The sequence below is a fragment of the Poecilia reticulata genome, linkage group LG13 (genome assembly GCF_000633615.1).
Source record: "Poecilia reticulata strain Guanapo linkage group LG13, Guppy_female_1.0+MT, whole genome shotgun sequence".
Classification (NCBI taxonomy): Eukaryota; Metazoa; Chordata; class Actinopteri; order Cyprinodontiformes; family Poeciliidae; genus Poecilia; species Poecilia reticulata.
In genome coordinates, this window is record NC_024343.1 from 14,011,753 (window position 1) to 14,037,661 (window position 25,909).

The window sequence follows — 25,909 nt, forward strand, 5'->3', positions numbered from 1 at the left end:
TTTTTGCCCTCTAGACTCTCCAGGGATTCGTAAACAGAATCCAAAAGATAAGAGTTGTGTGCTGACATGTATGTTCAATTTTGAGAAGAATCAAATGCAGAGACAGTAACTTTTTAGTATTTTAATAGTTAGGTTAAGGGTTTTAATCAATGCATTCTGCCACAACCAACCATTTAAGGACATTAATAATCTTGATATGGCCCAAAATGAAAATGAGTTTCACAACCCTGCTGTAGAGAATTTGTGGCTGATGGAGCTTCAACAGCTTTGCAAGGCAGAATTGAGCCAGAAAGACAAATACTGACTTGAACATTGTGAATATTTATGAAGTCATTTATGTTATGTTTTATATTTATTTATTTATTTATTTATTTATTTGTTTTTTTGTCAAAAAAGCCTAATTTGGTTATCCATGCCAAATTTGTTAAAGCAAAGGGTAAAACATTCCAGGGGTAAATATTATTTACATGCTGTTTTAAAACCTGCCATTTTAACAAAAACTATCAAATATGACAAAATATAAGCAAAATATACAGAAATTAAAAACTACAAGCTAGTCTAAGTAAAAAAAAATGCATTAATTCATTCAGTTTTTTTTATCAACAGTAACTGTTGTAATAAAAGAAGGTTGGTATTAAACCTATTAAATTTTTATATGCACACCATTGATAGTGGGAAACCATGGGATGCTAAAAGTACCACAGAGCGCCTGTTTTTTGATCTGGACTCCCCAGAACATCTCAAAATAATTGATAGTCTTTCTGAAGTGGCAGTTGTTCTAATTTGGGCTACCCTTTTCATAAAAGTTAAATTAGAGGGCCACAAAAGGGTAATAAATAATGGATTATAAAATGCGGTGATTTAGCAGCTGTTGTTGGACTAGTTTCGTCAAAATTTTTAGCAATTGTGCTCCAAATGAGTCACAATTTAACAATATTTCAACCGTGTTCCATGGAAAACATGTAAGCAGAATCAATGTCCTTTCCTCTCTGAAGAATGAACACAGTACATTATTATTCTGTTTTTTTCCCCCATATAATTTTAAATGCTCGGTCCATATTAAAGCTATACAAAAGTGAACTTAAAAAATACACGACTTGAAAAATGCAACAAATAACGAATGCATAACTAAACAAATATGTTGACCCCAAAAAGTCTCCCTTTACAACATCACTAGTTACTTCCTGTTTTCTCAGCTGTGGTCCTAACATACGAGTTCCAGACCTTCACCTTCGACTCAGTTCTGCTGCATTATCTTACAACACTACCTTTCACCTCACTCCTTTTAATGGATATTGAGCAAAGAGTTGGATGGGAGGAAGTGGGCACATATGCTCATTCTCAGAACCATTTCATTTTTTTTTCTTTTTCTGAGAACCGAGCTAGTGCAGTGTTAATGCCCTCTAATGGATGTTAATACTGTTTGATCTTGTAATCCTCATGAACTAGCCATGATATTCTTTGATAAAGTATGATCACAAGAGAGGAAATTTATCCCAAATAGTTTACAGTTACTAAACATTCATAGGTAATCCAGTCTCATCTATGTTTATCAGAACTTGTACAAGAAATGTGCAAAATACTTTCTTGTAAAAATCATATTTTACTGTAGCTTAATCTTGCACAGTGAAAACACATGCAGTAGGCTACCCTTCACACAATGAATGATTTAGGTTTTTATATTGTAATGAAATATGCTTCAAAATTGCAAATCCATACTGAGTCCAATACTTAAATTTCTAATTTGTCATATTCACTATGTCTCAACATGTTTTCTGTGATTTTATGCACTGGAATGACAAATCAGACTCACACAGCTGAGTCTTTAAGCCATGTATGAGTTAGTTGTGGTGATGCAACTGTATTCATACAGTGTTGTTTTCAAGTCTTCCTTTCTTGTTAATATGTCTTATACATTTAACATTGACCGTACTGTAAAGACAGCAGTTATGCTGTGTACCTCCAATGCTTATCCCTGAGACTGATTGTTAATGCATTTGTAAGTCTATTGCAAACACAGTAATTAAAACACAGATAGCACAAGAACACAGCCAGACAAGCAGCGTTTTAATGAAGCAGAGCAACCCGTTTCTGTGCGACTCCAAACGGTTCACATAGTTTCCACAGGGAGCGTTAATAAGTTGGAGGTGTGCATTGTGTCAACTGCGTCTCCCAATCAAACAACCATGTGTCTGTGTTTATTTTCTGAATGAAAGTATCAAAATGGTGTTCTGTTGGAAAAATATTTGAGAAGCCCTTTTTTTAATGATTTTTTTTTTTCAGAAGGTTGTTGTTGCTTCACAGGATAAATTGGTAGTCTTTCACTCTTTGGTTACTTTAGGTAGCATAATTAATAAAAACACATTTTTGCTAAATATGCTTTTAAGAATTAATGTAGCCACTTGCAGTTTGGCTTTAAAATCAGTCTTCCAGCAATCTTAAATGGTAAATGGCCTATACTTCATCTAATCTAGTTAACTTCAACATTTCTTACCCTCTGATGGAGGTAAGGAATGTTGCATTTTAGCACATTGTAGTCAACAGCATCAAGAAGCAAGGCTGTCATACAACTGGAGCCAGCAGACCCTCTGCTCAACTCTGAGCAAGGAGAAAACAACTGAGAGGAACAGAGCAGGTGTTTTAACAGACAACCTATATGTAAAGTCCAAACAGGCAAATTTGTGGCCTGAAAGGAAACATGACCTTTAAAGGCACGTTTTGTTTTTTTAAGCCTCTCTCTCGTAGAGACCATCTTATGGTTACTAGATTCCAGTCAGAATCAGACGGGGTCTAATTATGGTTGAGGATATGCCCGTCTTATCACAGACAGCCAGTTGAAGTCGATTCCTCAGAGCAGGTAAAATATTTTATGTTTACCTCCTGACCTTTCAATTTCTATAACCTCCAGGGTATTTTTTAAGAAATTGAAAATGTGTAAAACTTGGCAGCGGACAGAGAGAGCTGTTTTTTTGTAACTGAATGATCCTATCATATTTAACAACAGAAAGGCTTTTTGTCTTTTCCAGCTGGGTCATTAGAAAGTAAATGTCTGACAGAAAATCCCCCCCATCAGCCAGATTTGTGCTCGGCGTTTATTGTTTCAGTTCTACAGAGTTAGACCTTTCTTCAGTTGATGAACAGCCAGTTTGCCTACTCATTCTTTTTGTCTCTTGCTCCCGTTTATTTCTGCAGTTTGAATTTTTACCTACATTCATGGGTCTGATTTCTAAAACATTGTGTAGGTTTCACATTAAAATTGTGCGCACACCCAAAAGCCAAAAATAGCATAACAGGGAAAAAAAAATCCACACTACTAAAACCATGCGCACGCATGAAAATGCCAGAAAGCAATTTCCCCTTTATTAGTCACAGCTGCACCTCAACGTTTGTGTACAAGGTTTCACCTCATGTTCTGCCCTCTTCTCGCCCACATTCAACCATAAATGACCAACATAAAGCCCCTCATGAATATGAAGGGGACTTTAAATAAACCCGCTAATCAATGTTATTTAATGGTCAACAATGGCAACCAAAGAGAAGAGAGAAAGGGAACACAATTTCATCGAGGCAGAAACCACTGTGTTGGTGAATGAATTCAAGGGTCAAAAATAAATAAATAAATAAAAAATTTGGTAGGCACAGTAGCGACGTAACAAGTAAAAGTTACACACCGCCATTGGCATTTCATGAGGCCGATGGCACGCTCCACAGTTGAGTGCTCATGGGTGTGAACAATATTAAAGTGTGCCTCCTCTGCTCTCTGGGGGTCTGGAAAGGAGGGTAAGAGCCAACGTCTAAGTGGGAAGCCTCTGTCCCCTGCAGGATATAGTGGAGCGCTGTGTTTGTAAATCAGGGCCGAATACATTTTCTATTGACTTACCAAGAAGCCAGCCATCTGCAGACTATTTCCTACACTTCTTTGCACCAAGATGAAGGAGTCGTGTGAGCCAGGGCGTCGCGTCACTACATTTTTCAGGTTTGTGTCGGAGTCACATTTGACTTGCACGTCAATGGCTAGAAAATGTTGGTGGTTTCTTCAGCAATGCCCATGCATCCATCATTACTCATGAGTGTCACCTCAGTATTTAAACGTTTACAGTAATCAGTCTGATTGCCTTTGACCATGTCAAACTTTTTGTGCCACTCTGCGGTACACATCACACTCGTGATCATGTGGTGAGAGGAACGTGATGGTGTGAAAACTTTGATGAAATATTGTGCGGATTTTGATGTGAGACTTAAGTTGGCTTGCAGATTTTTTTTTTTTTGTTATTTAAAAGCTTCTTGTGTAAAATTATGGCTCACCAGCAAAAGCATTAATATCACTGCTTAGAATGCTTACAATAAAGCTGATCTATGATTAAAGTTTAATATGGAGTGAAATTAAACGTCTGAGAAGAATCATGATGCAGTGTGACTTCAGTTCCCCAAACTATAAACTCCAAATGTTTAATGTGGGGTTTTGAAAGAGAAAAACACTTTAAATCCAGTGATGGAAATATCTGTCAAACTGTGACATTTTTGCTCAGATCATAATGATCATGATCATAAATCCACAGATAGTATGACTCACAAATGTTGTTTATTCCAAATTGGTCACTTATTAACAGATCTGATCAATAGAATTCACACATAATGATAATATATTGAGCTAACTGATTTGCACTTCACAAACAAACTGACAAAATATACAGTATTTCCACAGATTTGTGTGCGACGTGCTCAGGGAGATCTTCCTCTCATATTGCCATGACAACATCTGAAAGCTCTTCAGCAAGGGTTTCCCACAGTAGCCAGGGTGATTTTCAGTCAGCATTGCATCATTGTTTGCACAATGAGAACATTTTACGATCATATTTTTTCAAGAGAAACTAGAAACAGTTATGTTTAATTCATCATCAGATGAAGAAAGGAAAATATTAAAAAAGGTTTTCATGGGAAAATTTTTCAACATTTCATACCAGAGAGCAGACCAGACATCTTTCATGCAGGACTCAAGCCTCTAAAAGCAGTGAGTGAAAACTATCTCTTTCTAATTAGGAAGAAATCCAGAGGAACCAATCACGTGAAATGCTTAGATATTGCCTCCCTAAACTCAACAATGAATCTGTTCTACTCCAAATGTTGCCATCATTTCAGTTGTCTTGTTCGCGCTCATCTCCACTTGGTATTAATTGTCATCTGCACTCATCTTCAGAGCAACAGCTAAAGCCTCTAGGAATGCTCAGCTGCGTTCACACATTCTGAAACATGCATGCAGATATACAAGCACCCGCACGTCTTTCACAAATAACCTTTCCGAAAAGCCACGCTGAACCTACGTCACAAAAGAAATCTTGGGAGCAGCAAAAAAACACAAAAAAACACGAGGAGTCAGTGGACAAACATACCTGTAAACCAACGTGTCATCGCCGGAGCTGTTGTACTGGACCTGGAACATCCTCACTCCGGATGTAGGAGTTTGGCTGCTCCATCTAATGAGGGCAGAGTTTCCTGTGAGCTCCACCAATGATACCCTTCTGTCAGCCCCTCTTGTTTCGTTGTTAAGCATTGCAACTTTGGAGGAGGTCAGGATGTCGGAGGGAGCCGGCTCAGAAGAAGGATCTCGGCTGCGGCTCGTGCTGTTTGCAAGATGAGGCACTGCTGTGACGACTAACTCCACCCTTCCTGTGGATTCACCTGCAGCATTTGAGGCGATGCACGTGAAGTTTCCTGAATCCTTCAGGGACGTGACGTTGATTTCCAGGCTTCCATTGGGGAAAACTAAAGTTCTGCAAAAAAAAAAAAATAGGAAACACATTCTACTAAACGTTTCCTGTTTTTCATCAGTTATGATTAAAAGAACAATTTTCAGCTTTCTAATTGCCAGAATAAATAGGGAGAGACTTATGTAATCTTTGGAAGTTCACAAACATGTTGCATTTGCTTTTGGAGTAATGTCTTCTTCCTCACTAGGCGGCATTTCAGCCCCTCGGTGTAGAACTCATTTCAATCTAGATAATGATGGACAACAGCTTCAGCTAAAACTTTTTGTAAGGCATGTTATTTCTCTAGGATTGATGCACATTTTGCTCCTAACCATACGTTCATGTTTTGGTCAGAGAAGATGACTGCTTTCTGAGCTGTGCAATGACTGGATATTGACCATGCTGTGAATACATACACCTAATTATTTGAATAGAGGAAGTTTACACCATCCGCCATATTCTTGTCTGCTATCTTGGCTGCAAAACTAACCTATCAGAAGTTTTATAGTAAATAAATCCATCTACAGTAAATTTTTACTTCAAGTTTGTAGAACTTTATACAAGTACATTTCTTTACAGTGCCTTTTTTCCCTTTGATAATACATATAATGTGACAAAGAGGTCATTATTCCATTATCCTCTCTTCAAAAAGGAAAAGACAAAAAGAAAAAAGGTCAATTCACATAAAAGAAATATATAGTGATGTTCATAGGTCTTCAAAATAATAGCTGATGTTGGAAACATCTCCATGTCTAAATTCGGACGAATACTTCAAAAGGTTAAAAAACAACTGGAACTGTGATAATTACATCTTTCTTGTGTTTAGTCTGCTGCTCACCATAGTGAGCAGGATGGAAAAACAGGTCTAAATGTCACATTTAGAGAACTACAATATTCGTTTAATGTGAGACTATGCAATCAAAATAAATTATTAATTTAGTTTTAAGCATTTGTTCCTAGGGTGCCATTAAATGGAGTCGCCAGTGTTATCAAACCATATTTTACAATTGGCTCGCATGAGCAAAATGGCTAGATCCTTTAAATAGGGCAAAAGCTTTATTTTCATGAACTGAGCTGACACTGAAAATTGAATGGAAACATAATTTATTGTTGCAAGATTGTTCAAACTATAGGCACAGCAAGAATTGTAATATCATGGTGATACCTGGAGCCATTGGATATAAGTCGGCCTTCAGGGCTGATCCAGTGGACCTCAGGCTCTGGGTCTCCATTTGCTTTACATTTTAGACTTGCAGGCTGGCCTTCCATAGCAACAGTATGAGGTGACTTTCGAGTCAAAACTGGTGGGTCACAAATAAATTCCTAAAAAGGAACATCAGAGAAGTAGATTAAGAGATCAGTTTACTATTTGTGTGTCTGTGTTTGTTTTTTTTCTTTGAAATTTAAAAGTGAAAGGTGAAACGCTCTGACCTCTTCTGGTATTGTCCAAAAGTATTTGGCGCTGAGATCTGAAGGGGAGGCACACGTCTCGAGGTCATCTTCTCTGGTCAGTCTCCTTAACCACAAAAGCTCACAGTTGCAATGCAGTGGGTTTCCACCAAAACTCAACACAAGAGAAGAGAGTGGGGAGCCTTTCGACTTGGCATATACTGGGATTCTCAGGAACAACGGATCTGGGGGAATCTTCTTCAGCTTGTTAGAAGTCATGTCCAGCCTAATCACGAACGGGAAAAGACAATTGAAAAATGTTCATGCAATAGTAGAGGTAAACTTTTCTTCAGGTTTTTTTTCAGTTCAGTTTGCTTGGTAATTTTCGTGACCTCACCTGGCCAGTTTGTGTAGATTGGTAAAAACTCCCTGGGGAACATTCTCTATGAGGTTATGATCCATGTTCAGGGTATTTACATTGGTGAGACGCCCAATCGTGTCCCACGGCACCTGGTCAAGGTTGTTGTAACTGAGGTCTAGATCTTCGAGAGTAGTCACAAAGTCATCAAAGGCGTGAGGAGATATGGAGTGGAGCTGGTTATTGGCCAATATCAGATGGCGAAGGTTGGTGAGACCATTGAAATGGTCGTCCTGGTGATCGGGAAATGTGAAAAGACAATAAGATCCCGAAATGCAGTCATGTAGTTAACATTAGTTAACATTAGTTGCTGTGAGTCATAATCGGTCTATCCATGAATCGTACCTTTATCACAGTTAACCTGTTGGAGTCCAGATGGAGAGCTCTCAGTCGCCGCAGATCACTGAATGCTGAAGGAAGAATCTGACTTATGGTGTTTCTGGACAGCGTCAGATGTAACAAGCTGGTCATGTTAGCAAAGTCTTTTCTTCGGACCGCTGCAAGTTAGCAGAATAAGCACAAAAAAAAAAAAGATTTTATAAAAAGGAATGCCTGAAACTATGACATTTAACAAAGACAGTCAGAAATGACAATTAAAAAAAGTGTACAGCAACAAATAGTGCTGGAGCAGTAGGTCCCACATAGTTGGTGTATCAAGCTTAGTTCCTCCTCACCTTGTAGTCAGCTGTTACCAACCCATGGCTGTCAGGGGGGACAAATTGTCCCTGAATGTGGGTAAGTCATCAAAGAAACAGCGGCTGTCATTCTAATGAAAAGGCAACCAGGAGGAAAAAACCCAATGACCTCACAACCAAACTAGAAACTTCTGAGCTAATATTATTATTATTATCTTCAAGTCATCCTGTGCAGAGCAGGAAAGGTAAAAGGAACACCAGTAAGCATCTGTAGAACATAATATATGCTCTGTCATGACTTCCAGCTGCATTTTAGCTCCTGGCATGATGGGGTTTGTCTAATACGTTTTAATTCAGTGTATTATGTGTATCCTGGAAGTTTTTTTTGATTTGCTCAGGCTTTACTTTCTGCACATCAAACACCCTCCCACAGCAGTAAACGCGTACTTGAAGGGAACATTGTAAAGTGATGTATTTGCATCCCTAGAGACCAGACCTTGAAATAATCAAAGCAGTGCAGGGACATCTTGACAGAACTAACAGCAGCCAACATCCAAAGTAGAGCTTTGAAATGTCCTTCACGAAGTAGAGCTGTCCTTGAAGCTATTACAAGAAAGCATTCCCAAGAGAATGCAGACTTTTAATAAAGAATAATGTTTAATGTTTTTTTCAAATCCCAATTTTGTATTATGTAACATATATTTACTGTGACGTTTTAACATATTTTAAATGATCGTTTTACTCAGACACATTGAAGCAGGGATGTACGCAAACACTGCCTTTGACAAAACTGAAGACTCATTTGTTTAGATCGGGGTTTAACTGTTATTGTACATTATCTTATTTGTTTATGTTAGCTTTTAATTTCTTTCTGTTTTATTTTCAGTAAGTATATTTAATCTTCTATGTTTTGGTATGAGGCACACCATTTTTCTATAGATTGAGATTTGTTGAACCGAAAAATTTTTTTTTACCATGGAATGACCATCTCATAGATCTTCATTAAGATAACAGAAAAATGAACAGGGTTTGAAGAAAAGTATATAAGATATGTGTAAAGTAAGGGGAGGAACAAGCAATGAACAAGGAAAACCAAAAGAAAAGAGAGAAGAAAGAGCGAAGGATGACACTGGGTGCAGCTGCAACTGGACAGGAACTGATCCTCGATAAATACAATCCACACAGCATCATTGCTCTAGATACTGGCTATTCACAGAGTCCTGTAATCAACCCAATTGTTCAAAAAGTTAAGAAGACAAAAAAATGCATTGTAGATAAAACTGTACAAGAAACATGGATAACCACTAGAGTTTAGATCTATAGCTCAAACCCGACCCGGAATTTGCCCCGGGGCGGACCACAGTTATATAGTCAGGCTTCTGAGGTGCATTTTTAAAAAGCACAAAGAAAACTAAACAAGATGCATGATGTAAAGTTGTTTTAATCCATTTATTCTAGTTTAAACAGATGAGGAAGTACTTTACCCTGTTGAGAAAAGAAAGGAAATAAGGTGCAAATGTTTCATTCTGCTGGGCACCTAACAATCATACATCCCAGAAGATGTGCAAGCAGAGAGCAGAGAGCAGAGAGCGGTCTGGAAATACTTTAAACTGGTGTCAGTTTAAAATATGTCAGGTTCACTTCGAGCTCGGGCATCTAATTACAGCTAATTAGTCAGGCTGGATTGGGGGTTGGCTGGATTTTTTAGGGTTGGTTTTAACTCTAATAACTGCAGCTTTTTTAAAGGAAAGCACATTTAACAGTTTGGAAGAAATTCACCAGGCATGGATTGCTGCTGCACTGGAAAAGAGGGTACTGCTTCTGCATCACTTGTGTCAAGCCGCTCCTGAACCAAAAACAACTTCAGAAGCATCTTCCCCAGAAGAAAAAGCTCTGAACTGTTGCTCAGTGGTCATAAGTTCTTCTTTTATTGCAAACCAAATTTTGCTTTTTTATCTTGACATAAAAAGCCTGGAGAGTGGAAAAAGTAGAAGGTCTGTAGAGGAGAAATGTGCAAAATTGAAGTTTCTTCAGGAGCAGACTGTAGTCAGAAAGTATTTGGAAAGCTGCTATTGTTCCACTGGATTTCATGAAGTACAAAGACAGAGTGCTCATTTCGTGGGAAACTCTATGAAGCACTGTTTTGATGGAGATTTTGATTTCATTTCCCAGCAGAACATGGCATCTGTCCCCACACTATCCAAAGTACCAATACATGGTTTATTGACAACAGTATTTCTCCATTTGATTGGCAGAAAACCTGCTTTACCTAAATCCAACAGAAAATTCATGTGGTGTTTTTCAAAAGGAAGATGAAGGACACCAGCTGAACGGAAGGAACCTCTGCTTCCCTAATGCCTCCATGCAATGCTTCACTGATTCAGTAATTCATGCAAAAAGGAGCCCTGACCAAGCACTGAGTCCATGTTTTGTACAAATGGACATACTTTTTAATAGGGTATTTCAGTGTTGAGAATTGTTTTCACAGAAACTAAATTTCAGATTTTCATTTCCTATTAGCCATAGTCATCAAAATTTGCATAAATAAATGCTTAACATATTTCCTTCTGTGTGTAATGGCTCTATATGAGTTACATTTTGTATTTAAATGCTAATATAAATTAACTTTTAGGTAATATTCTAATATATCCAGATTCAACTTTTTAGGTTTTAAATGAAAACAGTATCTGCTGAACATCTTTCTGCAGAATAAAACTAGGAAGAAGTTAATTTAAATTTGTGTCCATTTTGTTTTAGTGGACTATGGATTAGAGAGTCACTATGGATACAGATTAGAAATAAACCGATCATGTTTCAAAGTAACACAAAAAGGTTTTTGATGTCAGATCTAAAAGAAACAAATGAGATTAGCTCGGCCAAACAAAAATAATATAAAAAGGCACTTAAATTTAAAAGGACGATTACAAACACAGCAAAAAAATAATAATTTTCAAGTAGCAGAATAAAGAGTACCTTGCATTTGTATTAACGGAAAACAAATTGTTTCAGCAAGCTGCTGAAACAATTTGAGATGAAGTCGATATGCATCCAATTATTAGTGTAACACTGAATTTATTATAGTTTAAAATAAACAAAATGCCCGTAGTGGAGATGAGGGGATATGCAAATATGTCATTTAAATTTTAGCAGTTTATTTGTTTAAACGACAGACGGATCCAACCCGACAGTAGGTGTGATACCTGTGATGAAGTTTTCTTGAAGACGTAGCTCCACTGTGCGTCGATCGATGGCAGTGGGAACAAAGAGCAGACCTGTTTTGGAGCAGAGGATAGCGAGTGATGGAGAGAGGCTCTGGCACATGCAGCGTTTTGGACACGACTGTCCTCTGCATGCTGCTGCCAGCAACAGAAAAGAGAACCACAGCCGTTCCATTATCCTCCCCAGGAAACAGGGCAACTGCAAGACACACACACAAAAAAAAAATAAAACGGAGGAGTGAATTAAAGCGGAGAATGAGAATGGTACTGCTACAACAAAGGCCCCCAGGAAGTAACAAACCAGGGTGAATCACTGCACTCTGAGATTCTTTGGTCAGGTAAACAAGCATATAGGTTATCTCCAGTAGTTTGGTAAATCTGCCAGCTTATGAACATCATGATGTTAAGCTACTATTTACTGCAGGTTCTCTATTGTTTGGGGGGGAAGTTCTGCTTTTAATCTTCAAATGTAAGTAAAGCTTATTAAGAAAAAGAGAGCAAATAATAATAGAATGCATTATTTCCTCTGGTTGTGCAACACATTGTTTCACTGCATTAATTTTTGCCAAGCCACATCTGCTATTGTGCATCATGGCAGGCATGAAAATGTCTTATTTTCCCCACGTCACACAATAAGAGATCAATAACGGCAGAACAGATTCTTCTGAAAAGATTATTAAACATTTGGCGCAAACATGAAGTTGTAAGGCCATGTTTCTTGGCAGCAGCATTTTCTTCAGAATAACTTCACATGTTGCATTACTATAGAAGTACATAAAGAGATGTAGATGTTTCTGTGTTCAAGTGCATTGCATTTTCTTTACTTTTTTCTGAAATAAGAACTTCAATATATATGACTGCTTTTTTTTGTAAAAGACTAACAAACTAGTGCATGATTGTGATGGAGGGGTTATTAATCATTTTAATTTTAAGTTAAATAGATGACATTTTGAAAAATGTAACATGCGTTTATATTTCGAACCCCTTACTCGATACGCCTACAGTTGCCGTTTCAGTCTCTTGAGGTCTGTCTCTATTGAGAAAGTGGAATGTTTGTCCATTCGTCCTAGGAGTCTCTGGGGCCCAGCGTCTCCCGAGTGTAAAAGCAGCTGTGCTCCAGTGCGCCATGGCAGCTCTTGCGTGGCCCAATCTGGCTTTTTGTTGGCATAGGCCTTGCTAATTCCACCTGCTTTGGCTGCAGCTATGCCAGCTGCCTTGGGGTTGCCTTCCTGTTTATTCAGTTTATTTTAATTATTTTACTTTCAGTAAATTTGTCATTTGTTCCGGCTCAATGAGCCACGTCGTAACACTTGAAAGCAGCAGTGTGTTCAGGGTGTATGTTTTCTGTTGCGCTGAGACATCGCATGTGTGTCAAGAAGTTAAATTCTGGTCTCATTTTACCAGAGCACCTTCGTTTACATGCTTGCCGTGTCCATTACATGTCAAGAGAAACCTCAGATGGGATTTGTGGCCTGCTTGCAACAACTCCACAGTCTTGCCTCTCTCCCATAGATTAACGATGCCTTGCTCAGCCTTTCAGTCGAGGCGGATGATCATGTCTTGGACAAACTCTTTCCATTTTCAAACGGATAGACTGAAGAGTGCTATACGAACTGTACAAAACATTGGACAATATTTTATAACCTCAGCGACAGAATTCAATTAAATTAAAATTCAAAAAATATTTAAATTACCTTTGGGATTAATAAAGTAAGTTATCTATTCAGCAAAGCAATGTTACATGCTAATATTGCATGACGATAACTAAAATGTAACACCTGCTGCAAACTGGACCCATATGGCAAGCTGAAAAGACACTAAGTTGGACACCCAGTCTACTCATAGCATTAGTATAGAAAACAAAAAGAAATTATCTTCGTCTTTCTCTCTCTAACGCACTCAGTTTGGACACAAAACTGTTCTGTACCAAAAGGACATAACTTTATAGGCTGATATCAGTATGCATGTTTTCAGTCTGACTGAATAAAATGGCTTTTACAAAAATTTCTTATTTTGAGCATTGCCTAAGAATTTCCTCAGATACCATTTAGTAAAAATGTGTTTCTAATCTCCCCCCCCACCATTTTAAATTTGTTATCAATTACTTTTTAATGTTTTCTGGTTTAATTAACTATAATTAATTTTACACACATTCCAAAACATTTTTACTATTAATTTCCCAGGACCATCATCGAAGTATTTTTCTGACTGTGTCTATATACAAGACTCCCTACTCGTCATTCTCTTTATTCCCATGTCGTCAGTTTCCAACGCTTACGGAGCTCTACGACGTTCAACGAGAGCACCCTGCACGTCAATTCATGACGAGAAAGGTTTAACCAATGCGTCAACATGTGACTCAGAGGGAACCTGACCAAGCATCCATATATGACAAGCACGGAGTGAGAATGTGTTAGTGTGCCAGCTTACATGTAGGCTACTCCCCTCATGCATGTACACACATGCGCCTGCCCTCCTCCCAACATTCAGCTGCTTCTCGCTGGGCTGACAGTAGGTAACTTGACCTCTTTCCCAATCTGTCCCTGGGTTACGTCTCACTCCCAATGATGAATCCCTCTGAATCACTAATTCCCCATCCGTCTCCAGACGTGAACATGCTGGAACTTTGTGTGGCAACTTTGTGTACCAACAAGATTGGAGCATTTTTTTTTTCTGTGTGTGTCGACTGAAATGTTTTTATGCTTTTTTGTTTCACAACTCAAATGACATAAGACACAGCGTCGGTCAGAGAAGAGTGGTGAGGCAAGCCAACGAGTAATCAGAGGTTTTATTGGGTTGGCCTGCTGTCCTTCAAGAAAATCTATGGACTGTCGTGTTTGGACCAGCATAAAAATGTTGGTTGGCTTTTTATGTGTACAAACTTTGGAAACCATGAGGTGTGGAAGTAAAAACTGGAGTTTCGTAGAAAAAATTTTACAAAACTTGCAGTGCATTAGGCAGACAGATAAGAAATGTGCTATTAATGGTGAAACTTTTTATTTCAGCGCCTGATAATTTAGTTGGAATGTTTTAGAAAAAGCAAATGCATTTCAGTTTAGCTGTAATTTACAGGTTGGTGGTAATTCCCTTCAGTCTTAGTTAATAGCATTACATTAAAGCCATTATAATAATACCAATGGTTCTGAGTAAGGCTCGACAAAGCACCGAAGTTAGTAGATGCTTCTACAATACTTGTTAAATGTCAAGTGATTCATCACTGCATCACCTAGAGAACGACTATTTCTAATTTTATAGAATCTTAGTAAGCCAGAGTACCTGGAACTCAGCTGATAGCGCTAGGATATGTTAAACCTTTCTTTTTTAGAGAAAAATAACTAGGAAATGCTATAATGCACCCTCTTTTGTGTTAAATTACCAAAACAGTTAAATATCATAGTTAGAAAAATAACAGGAAGACTGCAGCCTGGCAAAAAAAAAAAAATCTAATCTGATAGAAGCCCTTCATAACTGATACAGACAGAGAAATGTGTGCAAGAAATGAGGAATGGGAAAAGTGACAGTGAAATGGTAGAGGGAACTGCATCACCAAGCATTTAAGTGATAAGCAACAGGTTCAGGTTAAGGTTCAGGACAAGTAAAATAAATAGAAAAAACACTCCCATTGTGACTTTGAGAACATATCATGCTTGCTTTCTATCGTAGAGCATTTTCCACTGCGCCCATCAGCCAACATAATGTCCACACCTTTATGTCAGCTCTGGCATCTCGTACTAAGGTCCATATAGGTGCTGACAGCGCTCTCATCTCCGTTTCTGTCTCTGTTTCTGCTGAGAAACAGATACAGAAAAAGCCTGAGACCCATGCTTCTGTCTGCATATAGATTCTTACTGCCTGAATATTATGGTACTGAGCTAAGCTGTATAGTAGCCTACCCATTGTTTGTGCAGCCCTTTTTTTTCCAACTTTGCATACACTACCCTGCTAGATGAAAGAGCCTCTCTACCGCCATCAGACTCTTTGCTGTCATCAAAGGACTCAGAAGAAAAGCAGGTAAACAGCACGCTGGATGGAGCATGCTTGTTGTAGCAACAAGAGGGGGGAAATTGGGAAGCAGTGGGGGGCGAACAGCAGGCTGGATTCCTCGCCTGGCATGGTTCCATGATTCCATGCCTAACGGTTTTCTTTGCGTTACGCACTTTCTGCTTGATAAAAGATGTCTAGTCAGGTCAAAGGGTTTAAGTCGAAGTGAAGTCATAAGTGATAGGTGTAGAAATTTAAGTCAAGTCTAAAGTCATTAAATCTGTGAATTGAATATCAGGACACTGACATTTAGGGATGTTACATTGTGCTACATTATAAACCTACAAAATTGTATAATATATATATATATATATATATATATATACATTATGTATATATATATAATGATTAAGGAGTGTCACTATGAATTCTCAGTCACTATGAACTCTCAATCTAAACTTGCTTGCCACTGACCCTGGCATTGCGCAAATACCACTTTCACACTATTACGTACACACTTTGCAGTTTGACAGTTGAATTTTGCTCAAGTGACAGAGGCATACCGTCTTGTTTCTACACATCTGATAGTGATTTTTTTTTGGGCATGCTGAAAGCTTCCAAGGCATGAATGTTGTAACTTACAGGCACAATCTACACACCCAAAACTTATCTTTTATTGATCAAAACCCATTCACACTTCAGCATGCTAAACGCTTGAAAGCTTCTCCTTCCACTAAGCCTATCCCATTTCCTCCAATAACATAATTGTCAGCATTCACGTATTTCTCTCATTTTAATACATTTGCTTATCAGTTAAAACTTTTTCTTGATCAATTGCAGGTGTATTTATTTTAACCACTTGTGGACTGTGTATAAAGTATTGAACATTATGCCTAAAGTGGCCAGCATATTATTAAATATAAAAAAATATGAACAAATAAAAAATAGAAAAAAGACACCAGTCAAAAAGAAGTAACCCAAGTACATCATTCAATGATAATTCATTAAGTAAGCTTCATGTCTTCATATCTACTGTACATATGTTTTTTGATATGTCCCATACTTTGCAAAATAAAAAGCAGTGTTACAGCGATTTAAGAATTTATCTATCTGTCCAGGTTGTGCGTGTTTTTAAACAAAAACAGGGTCATCTTCCCCTTGCAATCTGAGCCATATGCAAGTGCTTCGCTTTGCAAATCAGTCTGACTCAACACGTCAACGTCAAAATGTCAAAACGTCAAAACGTAAGCTCCATCTTTGCCTAAGCAGGCAGCCACAGAGGCATAGTTGCATTTTTGATCATTGAAAATGGAACAAAACCTGTTGTGTGATATGTGTGCTTTGGTGGACAACAGTACATTAGCCTCACCAGTAAGGCTTACAAGTGAATCGATAGCATTGAACTTTAATCCAGCAGTGGGTCCTGTGTAGTTCCATTACAACCTGCCCCTCTCTTGGTACTCATAAAATCCTCAACAGAACATTCTCATTAAGCAACAACAATGCTCCACAGCCTCGCAAGATTAAAAATAGGCAGTGCTGCAACAACTTCTGTTCATGTCTGATTTCCCAGTGCATTATCTAGGAAACAAAGTAAAGTGCATGCAGCTTCATAATCCTAGTGAAAAATGGATTTTATTCTGTAATTTGATAGTTCAGGCTTTCCACTATCTCACAATGCAACTGGGATTCTGAATAAATAACTTGCATAAACAAGACACATGGGCTATTTTGACAACCCTTCCATTTTCACCTGCTCCGTGTTTTCTGGATATGTGTTAGATTAAATATAACGTCCCATTATTTGTGATTACTCCCTCCACTAAACCTACCCCCCCATCTCAAATCCCTCCAGCGACATCGTGTTCGGCATCCAGGCATCCACATATCCATATTTTTCTCATTTTCATACATTTCCGGCTGCATTAAATCTATTTTAGACTCGTGAACGTAACCTACACAAACAATACAATGTAAGAGCACTTCAACTTTGTGCAAAAAAAAAAAAAAAGGTTTAAGCACTTCACTTATTCAGATTCTTATCTCATCACCCCCACAGCCTTCTTTGCGGTTTCTGTTACTCTGCAGCAACGCTTGTTACTGTATTTTTATTTTTATCATCCATGCATCTTCTTGTCCTGGTTTATACTTCCTGTTTTTTTCTTTTACAAATAAAACTGCATTTATAAAGAATGTCTGTTACAGGATGTGGTTTTTATTTCAAATCATTGCTTTGAAAAGCATGAAAACATGTATTATTATTATTATTGGTAATAATACTAATACACAAGAAGCCACCATATTTAAGTCTTTTTAATGTTAGAGGATTATTTTTAGTGCGGACTTCACTTGCTTGACAACCATCTTGACAACCATTACTCTGCAGTGTAGCACTCTTTCTAAATAAAAAAATAAAATAAATAAAAAGCACATATTCTTGCTCTCCCACACCAGATTATTCAACTATGGACATGTTGGTTTGACATGAAAGTTGGTGATGATCGTTCAGCAGGCTTTGTTTGTTGTAGGGTGTTCAGCTTCTGAGAACTGATGACACAAGACATACAGACCCGAATTGCTTTTTTCAACCTGTAAAAATGGGCCACGAAAGTGGCTCCCAACGGTTTGAATGGCAACTTAATGCATGTAAATGGTCGTTATTTCAAGACAGGATACAGCTTGACATTTTTCCACACTAATTTTAAGCGGTTGCAATGGTGACTGCACATTTCAGACTCCCTCGGCACGTTATAGTTTGAGCAGAGCAAAAATAATGAACCGAGATTCCAAATGTAGCTTCTAACCCACTTTTTTCAGAAACACCCAAACAATGAACATCAAAGGTTTTGTAGAAGTGCATAAAATTCCAGGGTTGACTGTGGAGGAGAAAAGACAGAAAAGTGAAGCCATTGACATATTTCATGGTGGATTCAGTTCATACATTTTGCTCATCTACATTTGTCGGCTTAAATCTGTGCAGCATAGTTTTAAGCCTTGCATTTGGCTTTGGCCAGTCATTTATGAACCTTGTGCTTTCATGCTAACTAAATTCTATAGTGATGTTTACTGTGTGCCGAAGTACGTGTGCTATATTAGGGTTTTATGTCATAACAAGCACAAGAAGCTACAGCCAAACTTCAAGGCACCACACAGTGATGTGTAAACGCTGCAAACAGCCGACTGGTCAAAAAGAAAAAAAAATCCCCACCTGTGGGAATGAATATCAGCGTCACTGCAGCAGCACACGAGCACATTGCCTTGTTTTATGAGGTTGTTTATTTGAAGTCGGCTGCACATAAATCCCAGTTGTGGGATGGATTGTTTATTATGAGCATGACTAATAAATTTAAGCGTATGTTTATTAACCATGTGTATGGATTTCACAGATTGATCTGTTTTTTTTTTCTCAGCAGACCAGCAGACTGTCCTCAATCATTTTGACAGCTATAAATTCTTTAATCTCATTTAAAACAATAATTGCATCGTGCTATGCTCTTTTTTTTTTTTAAATCTCTGAATGATGCTGTCTATTACAATGCCTTGTGAAAGTGTTCATATCCGTTGACCATTTTTTATTTTATTTTGTCACTTTACAATGACAAACATCAGTGCAGTTTATTGGTAATTTGGGAACAGACCAACTTAAACTAGTTTTTTAAAATATATTTTATAACCAATAACAATATTAAATGTGTGGAATACCTCTCCATGGCAAACAGCAAATGTTTTGGGGTATGTCTATGCAAAATAGCTGGAGCTCAGTTAGATTTCGAGGGAGAAACAACATCGTTTTTAAGTCTCAATTGGATTAAGGTCTGTCAGTTTGACACGTAATTATGTGCTTTCATCTAAACAATTCCATTGCCTCACTGGAAAATGGCCTCCGGCCCGAGTTTAAACTGTTTTTCAGGCTCTACTGCAACAGAATTTCTTCTAGGACATCGCTGCATGCACGTCCGATATATCCATCTTCCCATCTACTCTGACCAACTTTCTCTGTCTCTGCTTAAAGATGGGGCATGTACCTTTCATAAAATGTTTTTTTTTTACATGTATTAAAACTGTCACTATGACAGTATAATGTGATCCAGATAATCTGTGAAAAGAATGAGCTCTTCCACCACCTCCCAGTGCTACTATTGCAGACTGGAGAAATAATACACCACTCCCAGTCAAAAATAAACAATAAGAGCCAGGAGGAGGATCTTAGCATTATCAATCATCCTCATGTACATGCTGCTCAACATGCAACATGGAGAAACAACTTATTGTTACAGGAAAAATGTTTATCTGCCGACATTGGTGGCAATGCTAACGACCCTGAGCGTTCATGACATGCTCTGCTGACTTGGAGAAGCTGTAGCATAGAAAGGTTGACTGACAGCCCAAAGGCCCTCCTCCTGGCTCTGATTGGTTGTTTCTGACAGAGCTCTATGTTTTTGTAGTTGGCACTGGGAGCACTAGGAGAAAACAAGAGGAGCTCAATTTTTTCATAGACCGTCGGTCTCATGCCATATGGTCACAACATGGACGGTTTTAACAAATAAGTGAAAAAACAAACATACATTCTTTTAAAATAAAAGTTACATATCCCAGCTCTAAGAAAAGCTTAGAGCCACTTGATGCACATCCACTTCCATATTTCAATGTGAGGATAAAGGGAGGTGATAGTCTTACTTTTCTGTTGCATTTAATGTGCTGCATATGGGCCATTTTATTTATTTCATTTTGGCTTCATTTAACCAAAAGCTGCTTCTTTCATATTTGCTGGTCCTCCCCACATGCCTTGTTGTAAACACAGGTTGACACTAATAATTAGATGGCTACACCCTTCTCACGAATGAATTCTTCTCACGTACTTGTATTAGGGCTACACCCTAATACAAGTACTGCAAAATAAGCTTCCATAAAGTTTTGATTAAAAAAAAAGGTAGACAATAAAATTTTTAAACCGCATAGAATTATTCTTCAATGTGCAATACTGAATTAGTTTATCACAAATCCTGGGGTATACATTGACATTTTCAAATCTAGCAAGTCAAATATGGAAATGTTCAAGGGAAAGAAATACATTTGCAAGGCTCTGTGAATCTTTGCAGTGTAGTCAAGCAAACACAGGCACGCAGGTAAGTTGCATGTTTGCTGAAAAAGCAGCTTTGAGCATAAATAGCTGATTCCACCCATATTGAGTGAAGTGTCATAAATGAAAAATAAAAGCAGAGTCGAGCCATGCTGAGTAGAACCATTCCATATCGGTACATATTTAAGAAAAGAGGTGCTACTGACTCTAGCTTATAGGTGAACAACTATGATTTTAAAGGGTTGGTGTCTTCCAAATTCTGCAACACGTCTGACTGAATTCTTCTCACGACCTGTTGAAAGGTTATGCAACAAGGACTCCACCCCTCGAGGGCCATTCTGTCATGTTTTATTGCTTCAATAAAAGTAATTGTTTTCTGTGTGGCACAAAAATAGAAAACTCTTGATTGGGGGCACAAAGTAGGCTGAGACGTATCCCAACAATGAGTGAGGACAAATTATTACCGGACTATCAAAGAAAACTACAGGACTCCAGCTCTCGAAGGCCAGTGCACTGAATCTTTTAAATATGCTCCTTGTCCAATATACGTGGATCTAATAACTCATGCTGCATGCTGAATTAACTAATCAGCATGCAGTCAAGTTCTTCGAGATCCTGCTAATTACCTAATTATGTGATTCAGGTGTGATGAAGCAGAGATGCATCTAAAAGTTGCAGGACACCAACCCTCATGTTTTAATGACATATACTGGTAGCACATTAAAATCATGTAGAAACCAAAACTGCTGCTCAAAACTTTATAAACATTTCATTTTCACACCCTAATTCTGCTTTGCTTTAATTTTAACCTCGGCTTTCCATAGGCGCAAAACCCCTGAAACCTCAGCAGTTCCCCTGACGCACAATTACTGCAACGCTTGATCAGTTCCTGTTACGTTTTCCGGTGTAGAGCAACATAGGCTGCTTCCAGGAATTGCAGGATACTTACGTTTCTAACTGGAGCCACAAACCGCAAGAAAGCAGATGTTCAGTTATTTGTTATTTATTTTTCAGTTTTTTTTTTTTCCATTAGGTGTAAGGATGGGAAAAAAGTCTGCCATGGCTCTGAAGCAAAACAATCACAAATGTGAAATGATCTAATTCATCCATCACCAAACATTTAGAATGGCTTAGCTAGATATATTCATGGGCAATTCAATAATGAAAACATTCTTGAATTACAACATGAACATAAAGTCAAACCACATTATAGCTGCACTATGTTACACTTTAATAAAAAAAATATATCTATATATTTTTAAATATTTTTTAAATTATGATTAAGTTGTGACAATAAAATAAAAATCAAGCTCCTCTCCCAGTACTAACTGCAGAAACACATCACTCAGCAAACACAACAACAAGTGAGTGCAATAAGGTAAAAGGTTTAATTATTGGATGGAAGAAAGGAAAACTTTATACAAGTTTCCTACAGGTACCTTGATATTATTTTAGATCAGTAAACAACCTTTACCTTATGCAAAGAACAGGCTTCTTTGACCACCTGCCTTAAGTAAAATTAGCGACATATTTGTGAAATAATCTTTTGGCCAGAGCTGTACAGTATATAAGCACAGCTCTTCATGTACCTGCTGATCTCCAGGTTGGTCTTCCAAAAAACAAAAAAAAACAAAGACACTGATACAGAATGGAAAAGCCAAACCAAAGTCCCCTCCCATTTCATCATTGTATTAGATCAATAGATCTGGCATTCGCTTTTTCTCACTAACAGCTGAAGTGTGCACTCCTGTCCTCTTTGTTTCACCTGCACTGAAATGTAAAGGAGACGATTGCTGACCTTTACTGGTGGCTGAGTTTCCGTTAGTATTATCTTAATTCTAACATACTCAACCTCACACATCTGAGATGCATCTAAGCAAGTGGCTCTCAAACTTTTAGGACGTTTGCCACATAAAAAATGTCTGTTCCGTGTTTACTTCTCATGCATTCACTTGTAAAATATGACCTGCTATCAGTCCGTCCATCCGTTCATCCAGCTGGTCATAATTTCACAAAATGGCAACATAAGGGACTCACAAGGTATGCAACCAAGCATACATACCCTGGCAATTAAAAGCAATTTAGGAGCTCAATTTAAATTAACCTGTACGCTTTTTAAAGTTAATTTAATAAACCATGGTTAATTGGAATATCATCTATGGATGTACTCCAATAGGTTTAATGCGATGGTGCATTTTAAAACTTTTGTTCCCCTTTATACATTTTATTGAGAATCATCGAAGATTATTAAAATATGGTGAAGTTATGACTGAAAGTCAGACAAATATGCCCATCATCATTCTACAACAACTGCAATAAGAAGCTCTCAGTTGTTTATCACTCTCTACAAGTGATTGTAAAAGCTGTCACAAGAAAAGTGAAGAAGTCTCCAGGAATGACAGATGTTTTTGTTTTTGTAAATAAAAAGTCAAAAACATACAGACAGACTTTGTTATGTTTGACAGCATGGTGCCCGATTTGCATGTCTAAATTGATTAGCTGCTCCCAGACAGGGTATCTTTATTTATTTATTTATTTATTTATTTATTTATTTTGTTCGGGCCAGATATAGTGACTGAGTAGCTGTTTTGTGCACTAAAAATCCACAGATTTATATTTCTTCTTACGAAAGCGTTTGATCAGTTGAAAGAGAAAAAATAAATAAATCTGGGGATTTTCTAAGCAATCTAAACACATGCGCTCAGGATTGCAGCAGAAGGTTTTGAGTTCAGATGGTGGCAGTAATTACTCACTGCTTCTTTTTCTAAGGAAAATAAAATGTCCTTCACAGGTCATATCGACCCTATCTGTGAAAACAGTCCGTTGTGCTCCAATCTATTTTTCTCCACCGTTTCTCATCAAATCAATGGAAACGTGGAGGTGTCTTGTAGGTGTGGAGGTGAAATGTTTATTGAAAACATAGCATACTGCAGTGCTACCGTGTTTAACCTATTTCAAGAATCGCTGAGTTTAAATGCGGTTATGATCAAAGAGAGCGTCTTCTGATTAGGCGGAGGCTCTCTGGTAAGAAAGAACAAGACACGATCAAAGCACCTTAAATCCAACTAAACCTTGTTCATTTTAATGCATAAATGATGCAGTTATGGGGTTACGGAAAAACGAAGGATTGTAATTGTTCCGTATGTGACCAACTTTGCAGCAGTCATACACACCAAGATGAACGCAGCATGAATTAGGAGATCTTAAAAAGTGGGTAATTATAGGAAAGCATCAAGAAATTAGCAAAACAAATCAGTGGAATAGCAAGACAGAATAGTGTTAAGCAGACATCAGCAGTAAAAAAAACACTGCAAATCAGAAAATGCACACAAAAGGAGAAAATAAATCATAAAACAGTAGCTAAAAATGTCGATTGAACATGTAAATGCAAAGATTAACCAGCAAAATCAAACTTTAGAGCGTGCTTATTTATTTTTAATTCTGATATGGCAGGAATATGACAACATGCATGTGAAAATTAAATTCATTCACAAAATGAAATGTCTCTATTTTTCACTGAAAATAAAAATATACGGCCAGGTTGTTAAATCTTTAACAACCACGATTGTGAGGAGAAGACCAATAGGAAAAAAATATTTTTTATTCATAATCCTCTATATAATTTTAAATTCAACACTTTTTTTCACACAATAGACTGTGTAGAATCATCGTCAAAATACAATCTAGCAATTAAAAAATTGCTGAAAAATAAGACATTATTGTAAATTCTGGATGAATTAAATATTAGCACACTTTCCCACTGCAGGGCACCTTCACATTCGATGCCCATACCACCAATGGAAACCTGGCTAGGTGATCTTCTATCTTTAAAAATCCAATTTACTGTGAGGGCCTCTGGTGATACATTTTTACCAAGAATGGCAGTCTTTGGTCTCACTCTCAGTCAGACCCATTCCCACTTGAGTAAAACTTTCACTGCATGAAAATAATAAAGTGAACATTTCCACAAGAAGCCAAGGGTATGGGGAATGGAAAGACAGGATCATTACTCTGTAATCTGCAAATCAATGAAAATTAGCTTGAGCAGGCTTTTGTTTAAAGACAAACGGAAACACAAAGAAACTGTAAAAATGTTGCAGCAATAGAGAGGATGAACAGCTCTTGTAATGTGCAATTTTTCCTGAGTACGCCAGATGTTGTAGCTGTAAATGTTGACAGGCTTGACTTCACAGCAGTCTTTTACAACATTATCCATTCAAATTTGACCAAAAATCATTAAATAAAACTGGAATAATTCCCCGATGTCCATTCCTGCAATTCATCATTGTCTTCAACAAATACGCATGTGCTGGCTGGTATGTATGAGCATATAATTTTGGCTCATCGCACAGTGTCCAGCTTGCAACCTTACAGTACCCCTTCACCGTGCAACGAAGATAGATTATCCTGTCAGCTCTCTTGCAGAGGCACTGGAAAATATTGTGTGCATAATGAAGCACAAACATATGTGCACGTGCATGTTCACTGAATCCTATACCTTAAAAAAAAAAAAAAACTGGGGGGAGGTATTGTATTCTAGGGTATATTCCAAAGCCTATAATAAGAATGAATACATGCTGCTTGCTCTTTTAGGAGGAGTCATACATTGTCAAGTACTCAACCGTTTGCCTGTGTGTCTTAACTTTCAAATGCACACGAGGTAGTGTTTGTGTGTTCTACGTGTTTCTGCAGTCTGCTCTAGTAAGAGCACTAGGTTGTTAATGACCTTGAAAGCAGCAACCTCCATCTGCCGCACTCACTCGCACACATGCTTCTTCTGCGACACACATCACTGATTATCTTATAGTACACCGTGTTTGTTAGTGAATGTGAGTGCAGGTAATCTCACGTTTTGTGAGCTAAGTCAATGGGCCACCTTTGTACGGTTAGCTGCATTTGCGTGAAATGATGAAAGATGATGGTGAAATACATTTCTACAGTCTACTGAACAAAATCTTTGTGTCATTTCCAAAAAAAAAAAAATGACGGTTTAATTTGATGAATGGAATGGGTGAACAAACTTGAAGAGTTAACTCAAAGTTATGTTTTAAAAGGTGCGCAAGCCTCACAACTAAGGAAGTACTGAGAATAGATGAGACTGAAGAAACAACGAAGCGCTGCCACAGATTTCAGCATCGCTGGAAAGCGCCGGTGAAGGAAAAGCTTCTATTGGCTGCAAAAGACAAACTTGATGGGGGCCTGTAGCTTAGCAACGTCCAATTGTAGAAGGTTGGTAACAGTGAGGAGATAGAAAGCCTGCATCTCTGTGTGTGTGAGAGTGTGTGTGTGTAGGGGGCTGCAAGAAAGTGCAAGATTGGTCCAGTGATTTCACAAGTAATGAATCTGGATGCTTGCCTTCAGAGGGGGTGAGCATGGGAGAGTTCCAATGAACGCAAGAGGAAGAGACACTTTACTAGTGTTGTAATAATTATGAAGTAAGG

At 37.9% G+C, this 25,909-nt stretch overlaps 1 protein-coding gene across 5 annotated transcripts in view; it reads right to left on the reverse strand.

Annotated features, from left to right (window-relative positions):
- Window positions 1-25,909, reverse strand: part of LOC103474519 (leucine-rich repeat and fibronectin type III domain-containing protein 1-like protein) — a 170,844-nt gene that overhangs the window by 50,886 nt on the left and 94,049 nt on the right. For all 5 annotated transcript variants that reach the window (XM_008425562.2, XM_008425559.2, XM_017308300.1 and 2 more), the window contains 6 exons: window positions 11,390-11,606; window positions 7,900-8,051; window positions 7,534-7,787; window positions 7,179-7,422; window positions 6,913-7,070; window positions 5,391-5,771 (listed from right to left, as the gene is read on the reverse strand). In XM_008425562.2, coding sequence (XP_008423784.1) covers window positions 5,391-5,771; window positions 6,913-7,070; window positions 7,179-7,422; window positions 7,534-7,787; window positions 7,900-8,051; window positions 11,390-11,582 — 1,382 coding nt within the window. In that variant the 5' untranslated portion in view covers window positions 11,583-11,606. The remainder of the gene's footprint in view (window positions 1-5,390; window positions 5,772-6,912; window positions 7,071-7,178; window positions 7,423-7,533; window positions 7,788-7,899; window positions 8,052-11,389; window positions 11,607-25,909) is intronic.